At 36.1% G+C, this 15,827-nt stretch overlaps 2 protein-coding genes across 3 annotated transcripts in view; one reads left to right on the forward strand and one right to left on the reverse strand.

The window, feature by feature from the left end:
- LOC136838995 (uncharacterized) overlaps window positions 1-839 on the forward strand; it is a 1,903-nt gene extending 1,064 nt beyond the window's left edge. Inside the window, exon 2 of the mRNA XM_067104676.1 lies at window positions 1-839. This exon is cut by the window's left edge and continues 77 nt beyond it. Within this exon, the coding sequence (XP_066960777.1) occupies window positions 1-178 (178 nt within the window). The 3' untranslated portion in view covers window positions 179-839.
- LOC136838567 (ubiquitin-protein ligase E3C) overlaps window positions 1-15,827 on the reverse strand; it is a 416,786-nt gene that overhangs the window by 249,934 nt on the left and 151,025 nt on the right. The window lies entirely within an intron of this gene.

Here is a 15,827-nt window from a genome sequence, read left to right on the forward strand (position 1 = left end):
CTTCACCTCCGTCAGCGATGCCGCACCCTTCCTCGGGATTGGGCGTCGCACTGGAGGCGGAAGAGCTACTGCTAGAAAATCTGATAGGATTGGTAACAGGATCGTCCCTGACCCCTATGCCTTCGTTGCCCATCCAGGAATCAACCCCGTCTTCCCTGCACAACCTCTCTTCATCTGAGCTTCTGTAAAGAGAAGATAAGTTTGGAATTTCTTCTTTCAACAACTGAAGGTACTAAATGGACCGGGAGGTTCTTGATACCCTGAGAGATTCTCTCCATCAGTCTCAGGACGGCTGAACAGGCGATGTCTCTCTCGAACAGCATGCAAGTGCAGTTTCTTCTGAGACACCAATAAGCCTCAGCCTTCCACTGAACCACAACTGTGATGTGCTGGGTCTCCTGAAGTTCAGCTTTTGATTTCCAGGAGGGATAACCCTCACTTCCAGTTCTTAGAAGTTCAGCTGACCTGGAATGGTTCCAGACGTCTGTATTTCTACTTGGGAGCGTTCACAGAGCCAAGAGAAAAGCAATGCCATTTGTGTGTCTTTCGGCTGGTAACGTGTGGTACCTACTTATCGTGGCTGTACAGTGATTTATGCTTCATGAGAAGTCACTCAGTAGTGAGTCTCTTTCGCAGTGTGATTTAATCAATGCAGAGATGTAGGCTTGCCAATGGGCATGTCCACAGCTGGCTTATGAAGTTTCCCTTCATTCGGGAACACTTTCTCATGACTGAGGATAACATGATTGTAATCCTAGTCATTGACTAACTCTGGTGTGTCATACTACAGTATATTTAGATGTATCCTGAAGATTTCATTATCTTTTACTATTCAATTTATTGTCTATGTATTTCTGAATGAAGTCAAAGATTTTCAAAATTAAGAATAAATTTTTAAGAATTGTATATTTTTCTAATTACCTTAAAAATGATGATACCAAGCTATTATATAGTTAATTAAGAATGTTCAAATAATCAAATACCTCTTGGTACTAGTTTGCAATTATTCTCCCAAACCCATCCATATTGTTCCTCGGGTTAATTTTCAAATTATATAAAAAAAACACTCCCTGTGTCTCTCACACACACACACATATATATATATATATATATATATATATATATATATATATATATATATATATATATATATATATATATATATATATATATATATATATATATATATATATATATATATATATATATATATATATATATATATATATATATATACACAGCATGTCATTACTGATATTTTTACATTTTCTTACTATCTGTGACTCTATTCTATACACCTAAGTAAAAAGTTAGATTTGCAACAGTAAAGATGGACTTCTCTAGTATTCGATAAAGGTGTCAGATGAAGATGAAGATTTAAAAGAATTTTACTGTTAATGAATTTAATCTTAGCAACAAAAAATCCCTAGCACATCCTAAAACCTTAGCAGTGAAATTTCTAGCATGAGTACTTACAGCAATGATAGCCTGCAGATCTCTAAACATCTACATATAATGATATAACTACAGCAGTTCAGAAACAATTTCAACATACCAAATCCTCACTAGACACATTCTGTGGCAATTTTTTTGTATCATTAATGTTTTACCTTCATAGTAATAAGACTCCACTTCTGTTTCTTAAAATGTATTTTCTAATTTTATGTCCATTACCCAAAGCTCCTCTTCTCTCAGATGAAAACTTCTGATAGGCACCAAAAATCTTGAGACAAGCTCCAGTCACTGAATTTTATTAATCTGTCATAATAATAAATTCATTTTCATTCTATGAATACCTCTTAAACACAAGCAATTATTTGATACTACTACTGTCATGTAATGCAATATATTTTATAGCATATGATTAGAAAGCTTCTGGATATTACGATAAAATGACCAAGAAAACTGTGGGGCATCACATCACTTATCTAGGAATAAAATTTGTTTGTTGAAAGGAGCTCAACATTTCCTCCAAAAAGTTAATTTTTGTTTAAAAATTAAGAGAACCTGCGTACCCTCGAAGCCCCTGATTCATTTAAGATGTAAGATACAATCCTCCTGTATTTCTTGATAAACATACAACCAACGGTGTTAAAATATGAACCACATCCTTCTCTAGTTTTTGGCTTACGATTTCTCGCCTGAGGCTCTACTTATCTGGCGCCAGCCCTTCTAAAAGGAGAAAATGGATTATCGCACGAAACAAATATAAATTCCTTTTCCACATACAGCGATTGGATTTAGGGGTGTCATCCCTCAAATTTCCGAAGAGTAATATCAAATTAGTTTCCTAGTTCCAAGTCACGAGCCCCAAACAATCAAAAAACCACAAAAATACGAAGAACAAAGTTAACTACCAAGATAACTAGGAACATACCGATTTCAGAAAAAGGAGCCTAGAAGCGTACAATAACTTGAATTTACTTCCCTCAAAAACACCTCCAAACTTCTTTCAAATTCCCTGCAAATTCTCTTCAATTTAACTAACAAATACTGTCATGAAAAAACAGCCTTTTTTTTTTTAGTGTACACACTTATCTCCTGTAATTTCCATCACTTCCTCTATCCGTAACCATATCAAAGAATCAAGAAAAAACACAGCTCTGTTTGAGAACCACATTTACATTAAACTAGTCAGTCTTCCTGTTTATTCTCACAAGTTTTACTGCCGTCATAAAAACTTTTAAACACTTTCAATAAATCAATTTCTACAATATACGACCACAAAAACCTAAACATGTCATTTCCATTAGTTCTGTCATAATCTTTTCGTTAAGTTCATATGTGCAGCATGAATCTTCTTTATGTCAGTTCCTACAAAACCTATTTCAGGACAAATTTAATTAACAAACAACGGTCCTTGTCCAAATCCCCATCTACCATATATTTTCTATCCTCAGGTTATCTATTGTATTTCTTCATCAAAATTACCCTTTTCTCTTGTCCTTGACCTCTTAGCCACTCAAAACCAATCAATCGTCGCACTTCCCTACTTTGTACATAATTCCCTCTTATTTTCGCCCATTTAAAGCCTTATTATCCAATTTTCTTGTTTTCAAACAAACTATCATCCTTCTTCCATTCTGTGCAACCTCTACATATACTAGAAACTTGAAATTTATGAAAAACAAATACAGAATATACTGCTTTAAATCTAATATTCCCTGCCATTTGGTGACTCTCACATCCCAGAGAGCAGTAAAGTCAAGTATACCTTAGTTTTACCAGACCACTGAGCTGATTAACAGCTCTCCTAGGGCTGGCCCGAAGGATTAGACTTATTTTATGTGGCTAAGAACCAATTGGTTACTTAGCAACTTTTATTCCACCTACAGCTTATTGTGGAATCCGAACCACATTATAGCGAGAAATTAATTTCTATCACCAGAAATAAATTCCTCTAACTCTTCATCAGCCGGCCGGAGACTCGAACTCGGGCCTACCGAGTGCCTGTCCGCAGCTCTACCGACTCGCCCAAGGAAGAGCTGAGAGAGCAGTAATAAAGGTGCTCATTCATTTCTTGCCCTTTGAGAAGATTAAACTGTTGAATTTTACTTAGACTCATGAAAAAGACCATCATTCAATTTGGGGTATCTCCCCTCCCCCATCTAACCAGGTCAAACATTCGACGGGTGTCTGTGTGAAGACAGTGTTAATATCCCAAAATAATGGGACTTCACACGACAGTAATGCCTACGTGATGGGGGTTACAGTAGGATAGAATAGAATATAGAATTTAGGCCACAGGCCTAGCGCTGGGACCTATGAGGTCATTCAGTGCTGAAATGGAAATAGACAGGAAAAAGTTTGAAAGGTGTAACAGGAGGAAAACTTCGCAGTTGCACTGTGCATCAATTGTTAGGAGAGGGTGGAAAGTAAGATGGAAGAACGAGAATATGAACGGAGATACAGCAAAAGGCATAAAAGGGATTGCAGCAAGGGGCCGAAGGGACTCTACAAAGAACCTTAAGTAACGCCTACCGCGCAACGCATGAAGTGCACTGACGGCACTAGCCCCTACGGGGATGATGGGGGTTAGTGCCATCTCAATATCAGTTAAAACCGGCTGACATATATAACATTGAGATTATACTTCTAGCATCTGCTATTCTAATCCTCATATACATCAACTTTTTATTCTGTTTACTCTGTCTTAACAAATAACATGACAGTATCTATTCCCTATTTTCTCATTCCAGATTATTACTTTGCCCTATTTTCTTTGTGAACCCATTGCTTTATTAAATAAAGTCGCTGTCGAAGATATCTTCAGAAGATCCTCTCAATTCTCATTTATGCTAGGGGCTCTATATGTATCCTTACATTTTAATAATCTCGCAAAACTTTCTTTATTTTGATCCGACTCTAACCATGCACAGCTTAAAACTCAGCTGAAGAAATTCTCTTTCACTGTCCCAGTGATGTTCCAGTTCAACCTCATGCATTTTTGTTACTGGACCACAAACACTTATATCAAAACCTCTCACTCTACCGTACTTGATATTATTTATACTGTAGAGTCCCACATGGACCTACACGATCGTCCAGCTTACCTGGCCGCCCGGACACAAATGCCTGAGATGTACGCTGGTATTGCACCAGCCTCGGTTTTGTTGCCATGCCCCTAGGTTAGGTTACGTTAGGTTAGGTTAAACTGGTAAATCTAGAGTAATTTCGGTGTGGGAAAAACGAGATTATTTTCAAAAAAATTCTATGGCTAGTTTTTACGATATGGCGTCCCCCTTTTTTCAGGGAAAGGTCTCGATACTCGGTTACATCTCGAGAAAATGCCGCCCAGACTCATACCATGCGGGCATCCACTCCTCACAACGAACTTCACACGGGGAGCCCGCGTGTATAAGAAACGCAGCCGACATTTAATGTATACAATCGTCCATAATCACGTCACGTCACATGTATCATTCCTAGTGGAAGCAATACAATGTCAGCTTTCCAGCTCTGTTTATCAGAACTCTGTCCGTAACTTGTATACAGAATTATGTACCATTTTCCATTCTCAAACAAACACAGTTGAATGAATGTTAATCTCTATTTTGTTCGCCTCGTGTCAGGCACTACACTTCCACTTGCAAGAACTCTTGACCTGCCTGTTTGTTGTCTTGAATTTACGGGCTGCTCTATGAACAAGCGCCCGTGCTGGCATAAAGCCAGCTTAATCAAAAACAACAACATCTTGAATGAATTAGTAAGTTTGTAGACGCAGCCTACAATACATCTGTTCTTATAATTTTCGTGACGTTACAAGTTCTAAATAATCAATATCTTTTTATCTCCAGGAACCCCAGTAAAAGCCATACTTTGCCCATTAAAGCCCTACACTATCTGATCTATCAATTCTGTTCCACTAATTATCATCACATCCAGTTTTCTCTCCAGCAGCAAGTCCACTACTCTATCACATATTCTTTCTCCTATGCCAATTATACATACATACATAAATACATACATACAAATATACATACATACATAATATATATATAATATATATATATATATATATATATATATATATATATATATATATATATATATATATATATATATATATATATATATATATATATATATATATATATATATATAATATTGATGCGGTCATTCACATTCAAAATCATCATAATATTTTTAATCTAATAATCACCTCAGCATCTTATGATCCATTTGAGAGAGAAAGAGAGAGAGAGAGAGAGAGAGAGAGAGAGAGAGAGAGAGAGAGAGAGAGAGAGAGAGAGAGAGAGAGAGAGAGTCTTTGAACTAATAAGAATATCACGTTTACACTGGGATAACAGCCGTCCATCTGAAGGAAACTTTACAGTGTGAACCTGATTAAAATGAAGGTGACCCACCCATGACATTGCAATGCTATGTTGCAAGTCAATAATCAAGTGACCTTCAGTTCAAGGGGTTTACTGACGGTCATTGGAAGATGTGTGATTAAACGCAAAGCGAAGAAAAATATGATACTTAAGAATGAAATGGATGGGAATATACATAGACTTGTAATTAATGAAACATTCAATAAGTAAATGGCGATGATGAATATGAACGTTTTCAAAAAGACTAAATTCATGACCACTAGCGTGTTCTTCTTTCCACAGAGCAAGAGAAAGAAGGTTAATCACATAAAGAAAAGTGAGAGTGGTCGTCAAGGAATTCAGGAAGCTACACCTGAAGTGAAACAGTTCAGAGAATAATTTTTTATATGTAACTGGAAAAAGATCAGTTTGCTTTGTATTTTTTAGTAAAACAAGTGCAAGCATGGGGTTGGGAGGGAGTAGAAGGCAGGAATGAATTGTTACTTAAACTATGCTAATCCCTGTAGATTAAACATTGAGAGCTAAGCTCACTTTTAATTTCCCGGTTGAAAAGAAAAATAACTAAATATAAATGACTCATATTTCGCTTAACGAAATATGCAAGTGGAAACCCCAGGTATCTTCCAGACCTCGTATATATAGGGACAAAGGAAGCAGGGAGGCTTTTCACTTGCAGCTGCACAAAGCCGCCACTTCCTTCAGTTTTCAAATAGGGTACGAACCAAGTCTGCTTTGTACATGGAGGAATTTAAACCAACTTATCATTTATGATATCATTGATATTTTGAGCGCTACTATTTTTCAGACCACCATGTGAATGTTATCACTGGAGGGCATTTAATCACAACACAAACACCAAAATTTTATCTCTGAAACACTCAAACAAAAGTCATATATCAAATGTATATGTGATATATATATATATATATATATATATATATATATATATATATATATATATATATATATATATATATATATATATATATATATATATATATATATATATATATATATTCATATATATATATGAATGGAAAATCTGTATACACGATAACCGTCTGCCTTCAGTACAATGCTTTAATGTTTATCTGTCATGCAATTTTGATTAGTCTCTTTCACTTTCAGGTATTTAATCAACACATATTTACTTTTCAAGAGGCTCTTACTATAATTTCTTTTTCTTTTCAGCGTTTCATTACTTCAATTCCGTTTACAAGATGAACTTCTTTCGCGCTATCATCGCCCTCCTGGCCGTCTTCACCGTCTTCACCTCCGTCAGCGACGCCGCACCCTTCTTCAGGATTGGGCGTCGCACTGGAGGCGGAAGATCTAAGGCTAAAACACCTGGAGGGATTGGCAACAGGATCGTCCCTGATCCTTATGCCTTCGTTGCCTATCCAGATATCAAACCCGACTTCCCTGCAGAGCCTCTCTTCATCTGAGCTTCTGTAAAGAGAGGATGAGTTAGGAAATTCTTCTTTCAACAGTTGAAGATACTCAATGGACCGGGAGGTTCTTGATACCCTGAGAGATTCTCTCCATCAGTCTCAGGACGGCTGAACAGGCGCTGTCTCTCTCGAACAGCATGCAAGTGCAGTTTCTTCTGAGACACCAATATGCCTCAGCCTTCCACTGAACCACAACTGTGATGTGCTGGGTCTCCTGAAGTTCAGCTTTTGATTTCCAGGAGGGATAATCCTCACTTCCAGGTTTTAGAAGTTCAGCTGACCTGGAATGGTTCCAGACTTCTGTATTTCTACTTGGGAGCGTTCACAGAGCCAAGAGAAAAGCAATGCCATTTGTGTGTCTTTCGGCTGGTAACGTGTGGTACCTACTTATCGTGGCTGTACAGTGATTTATGCTTCATGAGAAGTCACTCAGTAGTGAGTCTCTTTCGTAGTGTGATTTATCAATGCAGAGGTGTAGGCTTGCCAATGGGCATGTGCACAACTGGCTCAGGTATGCAGTTTCCCTTCATAAAGGAACATTTCCTTCTGACTGAGGATGACATGATCGTAATCCTAGCCAGTGACTACCTCTGGTATGTCAATTTATCCTATTATTCCTATGAAAAATATTGTCTATATTTCTGAATAGAGTCAAAGATTTTCATAAGTGAGAATAAATTTTGAGAATAACAAATCTTCCTGATTACCCTTAAGGAGATATCAAGATCTTATATAGTTTAATATAAATGTCAAATAATGACTTTCCTCTTGATACTTAATTTTCCAACTGTTCTCTCAAAAGCTAACGGTTATGTTTCTATAGAATTTTTTGGTATATACAGAAACTGTTAGTAAACATACTATATATATATATATATATATATATATATATATATATATATATATATATATATATATATATATATATATATATATATATATATATATATATATATACATATATATATATATTAGTCATTCATTCCTAAATTTTCTTTTTATTACCTTACCATCTACGATACTATATTTTACACAATATTAGATCTGCATAAAGGTTGGACTTCTAAAATATTCGATCAAGGTGCTTGAGGAGGATAATGATTTAAAAAAAATCACTGTATTAATCAACATGACTTCAGTAAAAAAAAAAAAAAACAACCTCCTAAGATACTGACAGTTCAATTTCTACTGAGATGTCTCGAATGCAACGAATGGTTACCTGTGCACAGAGAAATGATAGCCTGTAGATCTCTAAATATCTATATATACTAGAATAGAATAGAATAATAGAAAAGAATATACAATTTAGGACGAGGCTTGGGACCTAAGAGGTCATTAAGCGCTGAGAGGAAAATTGAGAGTGAAAGGCTACACAGGTGTAGAAGGAGGAAAACCTCGAAATTGCACCACGAAGCAATTGTTAGAAGATGGTGGAAAGTAAGACGGAAGAAAGAATATGGGTGGATGTACAGTAAAAGGAATGGAAGGGGTTGAAGCTATGGGACGTTGGGGCACTGCAAAGAACCTTAAGTAATGCCTACATTGCACCGCGTGTAAGGTGCACTGACAGCACTAACCCCCTACAGGGCATACTGGTATAACATAAGGTGTTCAAAAACTACTTCATTGCAACTAACCTTTATGGGAGAAATTCTGTGGGGAAAATTTTTTTTTTTGTCTAGTATCATTAATGTTCTCGTGTGCCTTCTTTGTAATAAGATTTCATTTCTTCTTCTTATAAGGATTTGGAGTTAAGATTTGCAACATAAATCAACATTCCTTTTTTAATGACGACTACTTCAAGCTCATCCTTTCTCAGATAAAACCTTTCAGTAGACACCACCCATCACTAGACAAGCTCAACCCACTGAGTCTTATAAGTATGTTATAATAATAATCAACTTTTATTCAATGAATACTACTTGAACACAATCATTTGCTGGTATTGGAATGAAATTAATTTTGTAGCATATAAAAAAATATTAAATCATGATAGAGAACTTCTGGATGTTATAATAAACCGGCAAAAGAAAACTATGGAGACATCACATATGGGGACCAAAACTTGGTTGTTGATGACGCTCAAATTTCACTCCATTAGGCAAATTTTTGTTTCAAAATTAGAGTAACGGTGCTATCCTCAGACCTTTGGGGCACCTTGAAAGGTAGAAATAATACACCTGCACTTCGCAATAACCATTATGTAAACGTTGTCAGAATGGTTATTGCGAAGTGCAGGTGTATAATTTCTTCCTTTCAAGGTGTCCCAAAGGTCTCATGATAGCACCGTTACTCTAATTTTGAAACAAAAATTTACCTAATGGAGTGAAATTTGAGCGTCATCAACAACCAATTTTGGTCCTCCATATGTGATGCCTCCATAGTTTTCTTTTGCCGGTTTATCATAACATCCAGAAGTTCTCTATCATGATTTAATATTTTTTTTATATGCTACAAAATGAATTTCATTCCAATACCAGCAAATGATTGTGTTCAAGTGGTATTCATAGAATAAAAGTTGATTGATTTTCTAGTTTTTGGCTTCCATTCCTTGCCTGAGGCTCTAATCCTCTGGCATCAGCTCTTCGAGAAGGAGAAAATGGAGTATGGCAACGAAAACATGTCAATTTCTTTTCCACACAGTGTTAGCTCACTCATTTCTTACAAGAGTTATGAAACGAAGTTCCTAGTTCCAAGTCAAGACCCTAAAACTGTCAATTAATTACAAAACTGCCAGGAACAAAATTAACTACTTAGAAAAACAAAACTACCAGGAACAAAATTAACTACTTAGAAAAACAAAACTGCCTAAACTACTTAGAAAAATTACCAGGAACAAAAACTGAAAAACAAAACTACCAGGAACAAAATTAAACAAAATTAACTTTAGAAAAACAAAACTGCCAAAAACAAAACTACCAAAACTGCCAGGAACAAAAAACTGCCAGGAAAAAATTAACTACCTGCCAGAAACACAGGAACAAAATTAACTATATTTTGGAACAAAATTTAAAACATATTTTGGATTTAAAGACAGGGGCATAGCAATCTCCCAAGATTTGAATTTCCTTTTCTCAAAAATACTCCTGAACTTCTTTCCAGGTCTGTAATTTCTCTTTATTATCACCAACAAACTGTGCCATGAAAAAACTTCAGCTACTCCATACTCCACTCACTATCCTCTCTCTCTCTCTTTCTTTTATAGAAAAAAATACACATTCATCTCCAGTACTTCCCATCACTTCTGTTACCCATACTAATAACAGTGAATCGTGAAGAAACACAGCTCCACTTGAGACTCTTATTTACGTTAAAACTAGTCATTCTGCCGCGTATTTCGTCAATTATACATTCATTTCTAAAGCACACCTCCACAACACTCTACGGGAGGCATTTCCATTAGTACTATAACACTTTTTTTTGTCAGTTCTCAAGGGAAGCATGCATCTATTACATTTTAATTTCACAGTTCCCACCACAACTAATTCAGAGCAAGCTCTAAGTTAACTTGCCACAGTCCTTCTGGTAATCCTCATCGATACTGTACTCTCGAGGCTTGGGTTATCTTACTTTCTCAATCATAATCATGCCTTATTCCCCCCCCCCTAAATGTACTTAATCATGTTACGCCCATAACATTCGTATATTCACGTTTACAATATTTCGCTTTGTAAAATGCTTACAAAATTTCCTCTCGACAATTCCTTTGGAACCTTTCTAAAGCTGATATGCCTTACACACCGTAGTCAGCAACTCAGTCATGACCAGACCACCGTACAACAATATTTCATTAGAGCCTAAATCAGCTCTTGGTGCCTTAGCTACGTTCTTACATCTTCAACAGTCATTTTTACGAGCATCCTCAGATTTGCACTATTCCCAACTGTCTCCCCAAAATTTCATGTTCCAATTCTTCTCTTGCCCCTCAACAGCAATCAATCATGTGTTTCCCTCTTTATATATCATTCCGTGATTTTCAACCACTGACGACTCATAATATTCAGTTTTTCCTTAAACAAACTACCATGTTTCTTCCCTTCTGTACATCAACAATATTTACTAAAAACTTGAAATTTCTGAAAAACGAGTAGAGAATATATTGCTTAAACCTAATTTTCCCTGCCACAGGTGACTCGCACATCTCGGAGAACTGTAATCAAGGTACTGATTTACTCCCTGCCCGTATAGAAGATTAAATTGTGGGATTTTGCTTATACTCATGAAAAAGACCATCATTCAGTTAGGGGTGTCTCCCCTACCCTATCTAAATGGGTCTCAAACTTTCGATGGGTATATGTCCACTTCCAGACACTGTGTAATATCCCAAGATAAAGGAACTTCACGGAAAAGTAATGTCTACGTAATGAGGTTTAGTACCATCTCAATAGCAATGGACACCTATTGACATATCTAACATTGTTATTACACTTCTAAGAACTCCCATTTTAATCCTCATATACTGTACATCAAGTTCCTCCTCCGTTTACTCTGTCTTAACAAATAACAAGACAGCAGCTATTCCTTTATTTTCTCTTTCCATAATATTACTTTGGAGAATTTTCTTTGGGAACCAACTGCTTTCAAAAATCAATTCCCTTCCAAAGATATCTTCAGACGATCCTCTCAGTTCTCAATTATTCAAAAAACTCTTATCGTATCTTTACGTTTTATTAATCTAGCAAAGCTGCCTTTCTTTTGATCCGAATCTAGCCATGCACAGCTTAAAACTCAGCTGAAGAAATTCTTTTTCACTGCCCAAGTAATGTTCCAGTTTATCCTCATGTTTGTTACTGGACCACAAATAATTATATCAAAACCTTCCATTCTACCACACTTAAACTTACTTACACAATATCACCTGTTCTTACAATCTTCTTGGCATTACAAGTTCTAATTCTTCCATATCTCTGCATCTCCAGGAACCCCAGTAAAAGCCATACATTGCCCTTCAAAGCCCTACATTATCTGATCTATCAATTTCGTCCCACTAATTATCATCACATCAAGTTTTCTCTCCCGCAACAAGTCCACTACTGTATCATATATTCCTCCTCCCATGCCAGTTATACACACATACAAAAATACATGCATACACAGACACATACATATATAGACACGAATGTATATTTTTCAAAGATTTCTATAGATGAGGTCATTCACTTTCAAAAACATCATAATATTTTTCCGATTAGCAACTACTTCAGCATCTTCTGCTTCTTAGCAAAGCATATTTGTCATATAATTTTTTCAATATGATAAGGCATGTCGATTTGAAGGAGATTTTATACTGTGAACTTGATGAAAATGAAGGTGACCCATGACACTGCATTGCCAAACTGCAAGTCAATAATCAAGTGACCTTCACTTCGGAGAGGTTTACTGACGGTATTCGAAGATCTGTGATTACACGAAAGGAGAAGAAGAATAGGATACACAAGACTGGATGGGAATAGGGAATAAATATTGACTTATATTTAATGAAATATTCAATACATAAATGGCGATGACGACTTTGAAAGTTTTCAAAAAGACTAAATTCATGACCCCTAGCGTGTTAATCTTTCCACAAAGAAAGAGAAAGAAGAAGAACCACATACAGGAAAGTGAGAGTGATCGTCAAGGACTTCAGGAAGCTCAAACTGAAGTGAGACAGTTGAGGAAACGAATAATTCTTATAATGAAACTGTGAAAATTACATCATATTGCTTCACATTTCTGTAATGAAATATTACTGAATTTATAAATCTGAAGTTAAAACACGAGGGGGAGGGGGCGTGGTAGACAGCCAGAATTAACTAATAATTAAAGCTATATTAATCCCTGTTCGAATAAACATTTAGGGCTAGAACTAACTTTCAATTTATTGAGCTGAAAAGAATTATGACTAATTACACATCAAAATGACTCATTAATTGCATAAAGAAATACACACGCGGCAACCCTAAGTTTCCTCGAGACCTCGTATATAAAGGGCCAGAGGAAGCAGGGAGGCATCACACTTGCAGCTGCACAAAGCCGCCACTTCCCTCAGTTTTCAAAAAGGTAGGGATGAAGTCCGCTATGTATTGTACATTACTGGGATACTGCTGAAATTTTAAGAGTTACAATGTCACTGAAACACAAGTGGAATACTATATATATATATATATATATATATATATATATATATATATATATATATATATATATATATATATATATATATATATATATATGTGTGTGTGTGTATACAAACATATCTGTATATATATGCACATATATAAAATATATTATATGTATACATGTTTATTTATATACCATAGAAGATGCTTAGTTTTGGAGGGACACTTCATAAAGACCGTAAATTATTTGTATTAATTACATAATTTACTTTATGTAGGCTCAGTTTAATGCTGTGCACTTTATAAGGCATAAAAAATCTTAACATCGAAATTTCTTCTGCAAGATTTTGCTTGATGAACGAGATGAATCTAGCTATAACATCAAAGCTCTTCCATAAAATCATTTCAGCGGAACCAAAGTTTCATTATAATCTTGATTAGTCTTTCAAGTAATCAATTAACATAAGTACTTTCCCAGATGCCTCCAAATATATTTTCTGTTCTTTTCAGCGTCTCATCACCTCAATTCCACCTAACAAGATGAACTTCTTCCGCGCTATCATCGCCCTCCTGGTCGTCTTCACTGTCTTCACCTCCGTCAGCGATGCCGCACCCTTCCTCGGGATTGGGCGTCGCACTGGAGGCGGAAGATCTACTGCTAGAAAATCTGATAGGATTGGTAACAGGATCGTCCCTGACCCCTATGCCTTCGTTGCCCATCCAGGAATCAACCCCGTCTTCCCTGCACAACCTCTCTTCATCTGAGCTTCTGTAAAGAGAAGATAAGTTTGGAATTTCTGCTTTCAACAGTTGAAGGTACTCAATGGACCGGGAGGTTCTTGATACCCTGAGAGATTCTCTCCATCAGTCTCAGGACGGCTGAACAGGCGCGGTCTCTCTCGAACAGCACGCAAGTGCAGTTTCTTCTGAGATACCAATAAGCCTCAGCCTTCCACTGAACCACAACTGTGATGTGCTGGGTCTCCTGAAGTTCAGCTTTTGATTTCCAGGAGGGATAACCCTCACTTCCAGTTTTTAGAAGTTCATCTGACCTGGAATGGTTCCAGACGTCTGTATTTCTACTTGGGAGCGTTCACAGAGCCAAAAGAAAAGCAATGCCATTTGTGTGTCTTTCGGCTGGTAACGTGTGGTACCTACTTATCGTGGCTGTACAGTGATTTATGCTTCATGAGAAGTCACTCAGTAGTGAGTCTCTTTCGCAGTGTGATTTAATTAATGCAGAGATGTAGGCTTGCCAATGGGCATGTCCACAGCTGGCTTATGAAATTTCCCTTTATTAGGGAACACTTTCTTTTGACTGAGGATAACATGATTGTAATCCTAGTCAGTGACTGCCTCTGGTATGTCAATTTACAGTATTATTTAGATATTTAGATGTTTCTTGAAGACCAATATTTCTTATTTTTCTTATGGAATGTATTATTGTCTTTATTTCTGAGTGAAGTCATAGATTTTCCAAAGTAAGAATATATTTTAACAATTACCAGTTTTTCTGATTACCCTTAAAAACGATGATACCTATATCCCATATACTGTAGTTAAATAAGGACACTGAAATAATGATTTACCTCTCTATTGTTCTCTCAAACGTTATGATATCGTTCCTGGAGTTTTCTGGTATATACAGTAACCTTTGGATTAATTTTCAAATTATGTCATACATAAAGCATGTCTACTTTTGTTACACGCAAACATACGGACAAACACGCTAGTAATATATATATATATACGCATATATACACACATATATACACACACACACACACACATATATATATATATATATATATATATATATATATATATATATATATATATATATATATATATATATATATATCACACATTACCACCGGTTTCGACTTTATTTCCAAGCCATTGACGAAGGACTGATACAAAGTATTAGAAGTCACAAATATATATACTACAGGAACAGTACTGACGAACATACACAACCGTTAGAGATTTCATATCCACCCACAGGCCGGTGTCAAGGTAGGAGTGGCCTTCAAAACTCATTTTGCTAAAAATCACAATATACTCTCAGGGGACAATACTGATAAACATAGGCGACATCAGGTCCACACCTGACAAGTGTCAGGCAGGAGGAGTTTGGAAAACTCATTAGCACTGCTGGCCCCGTACTGTGTTTACAAATATGACAATCTTATTTTCATACATCTCTCCTGCCTACCTTAAAATTTTTAAACAATTTACAAATTTCTTTTGATATTAAAGGATCAAGTTTATACATCCCTTGACTGATATTCATATTATGGCTGTAACTTTCTTTTATAAAGCTAGATTCAATGATATTCCTTTCCAGTGCGCTATTAAAATATACAATCCTATTTGCCCCTTCCCAGTTGATAGCATGATTGTTCTCACTAACATGTACAAAAATACCACTGTTCCCC

This window comes from Macrobrachium rosenbergii, chromosome 5, assembly GCF_040412425.1.
Source record: "Macrobrachium rosenbergii isolate ZJJX-2024 chromosome 5, ASM4041242v1, whole genome shotgun sequence".
Classification (NCBI taxonomy): Eukaryota; Metazoa; Arthropoda; class Malacostraca; order Decapoda; family Palaemonidae; genus Macrobrachium; species Macrobrachium rosenbergii.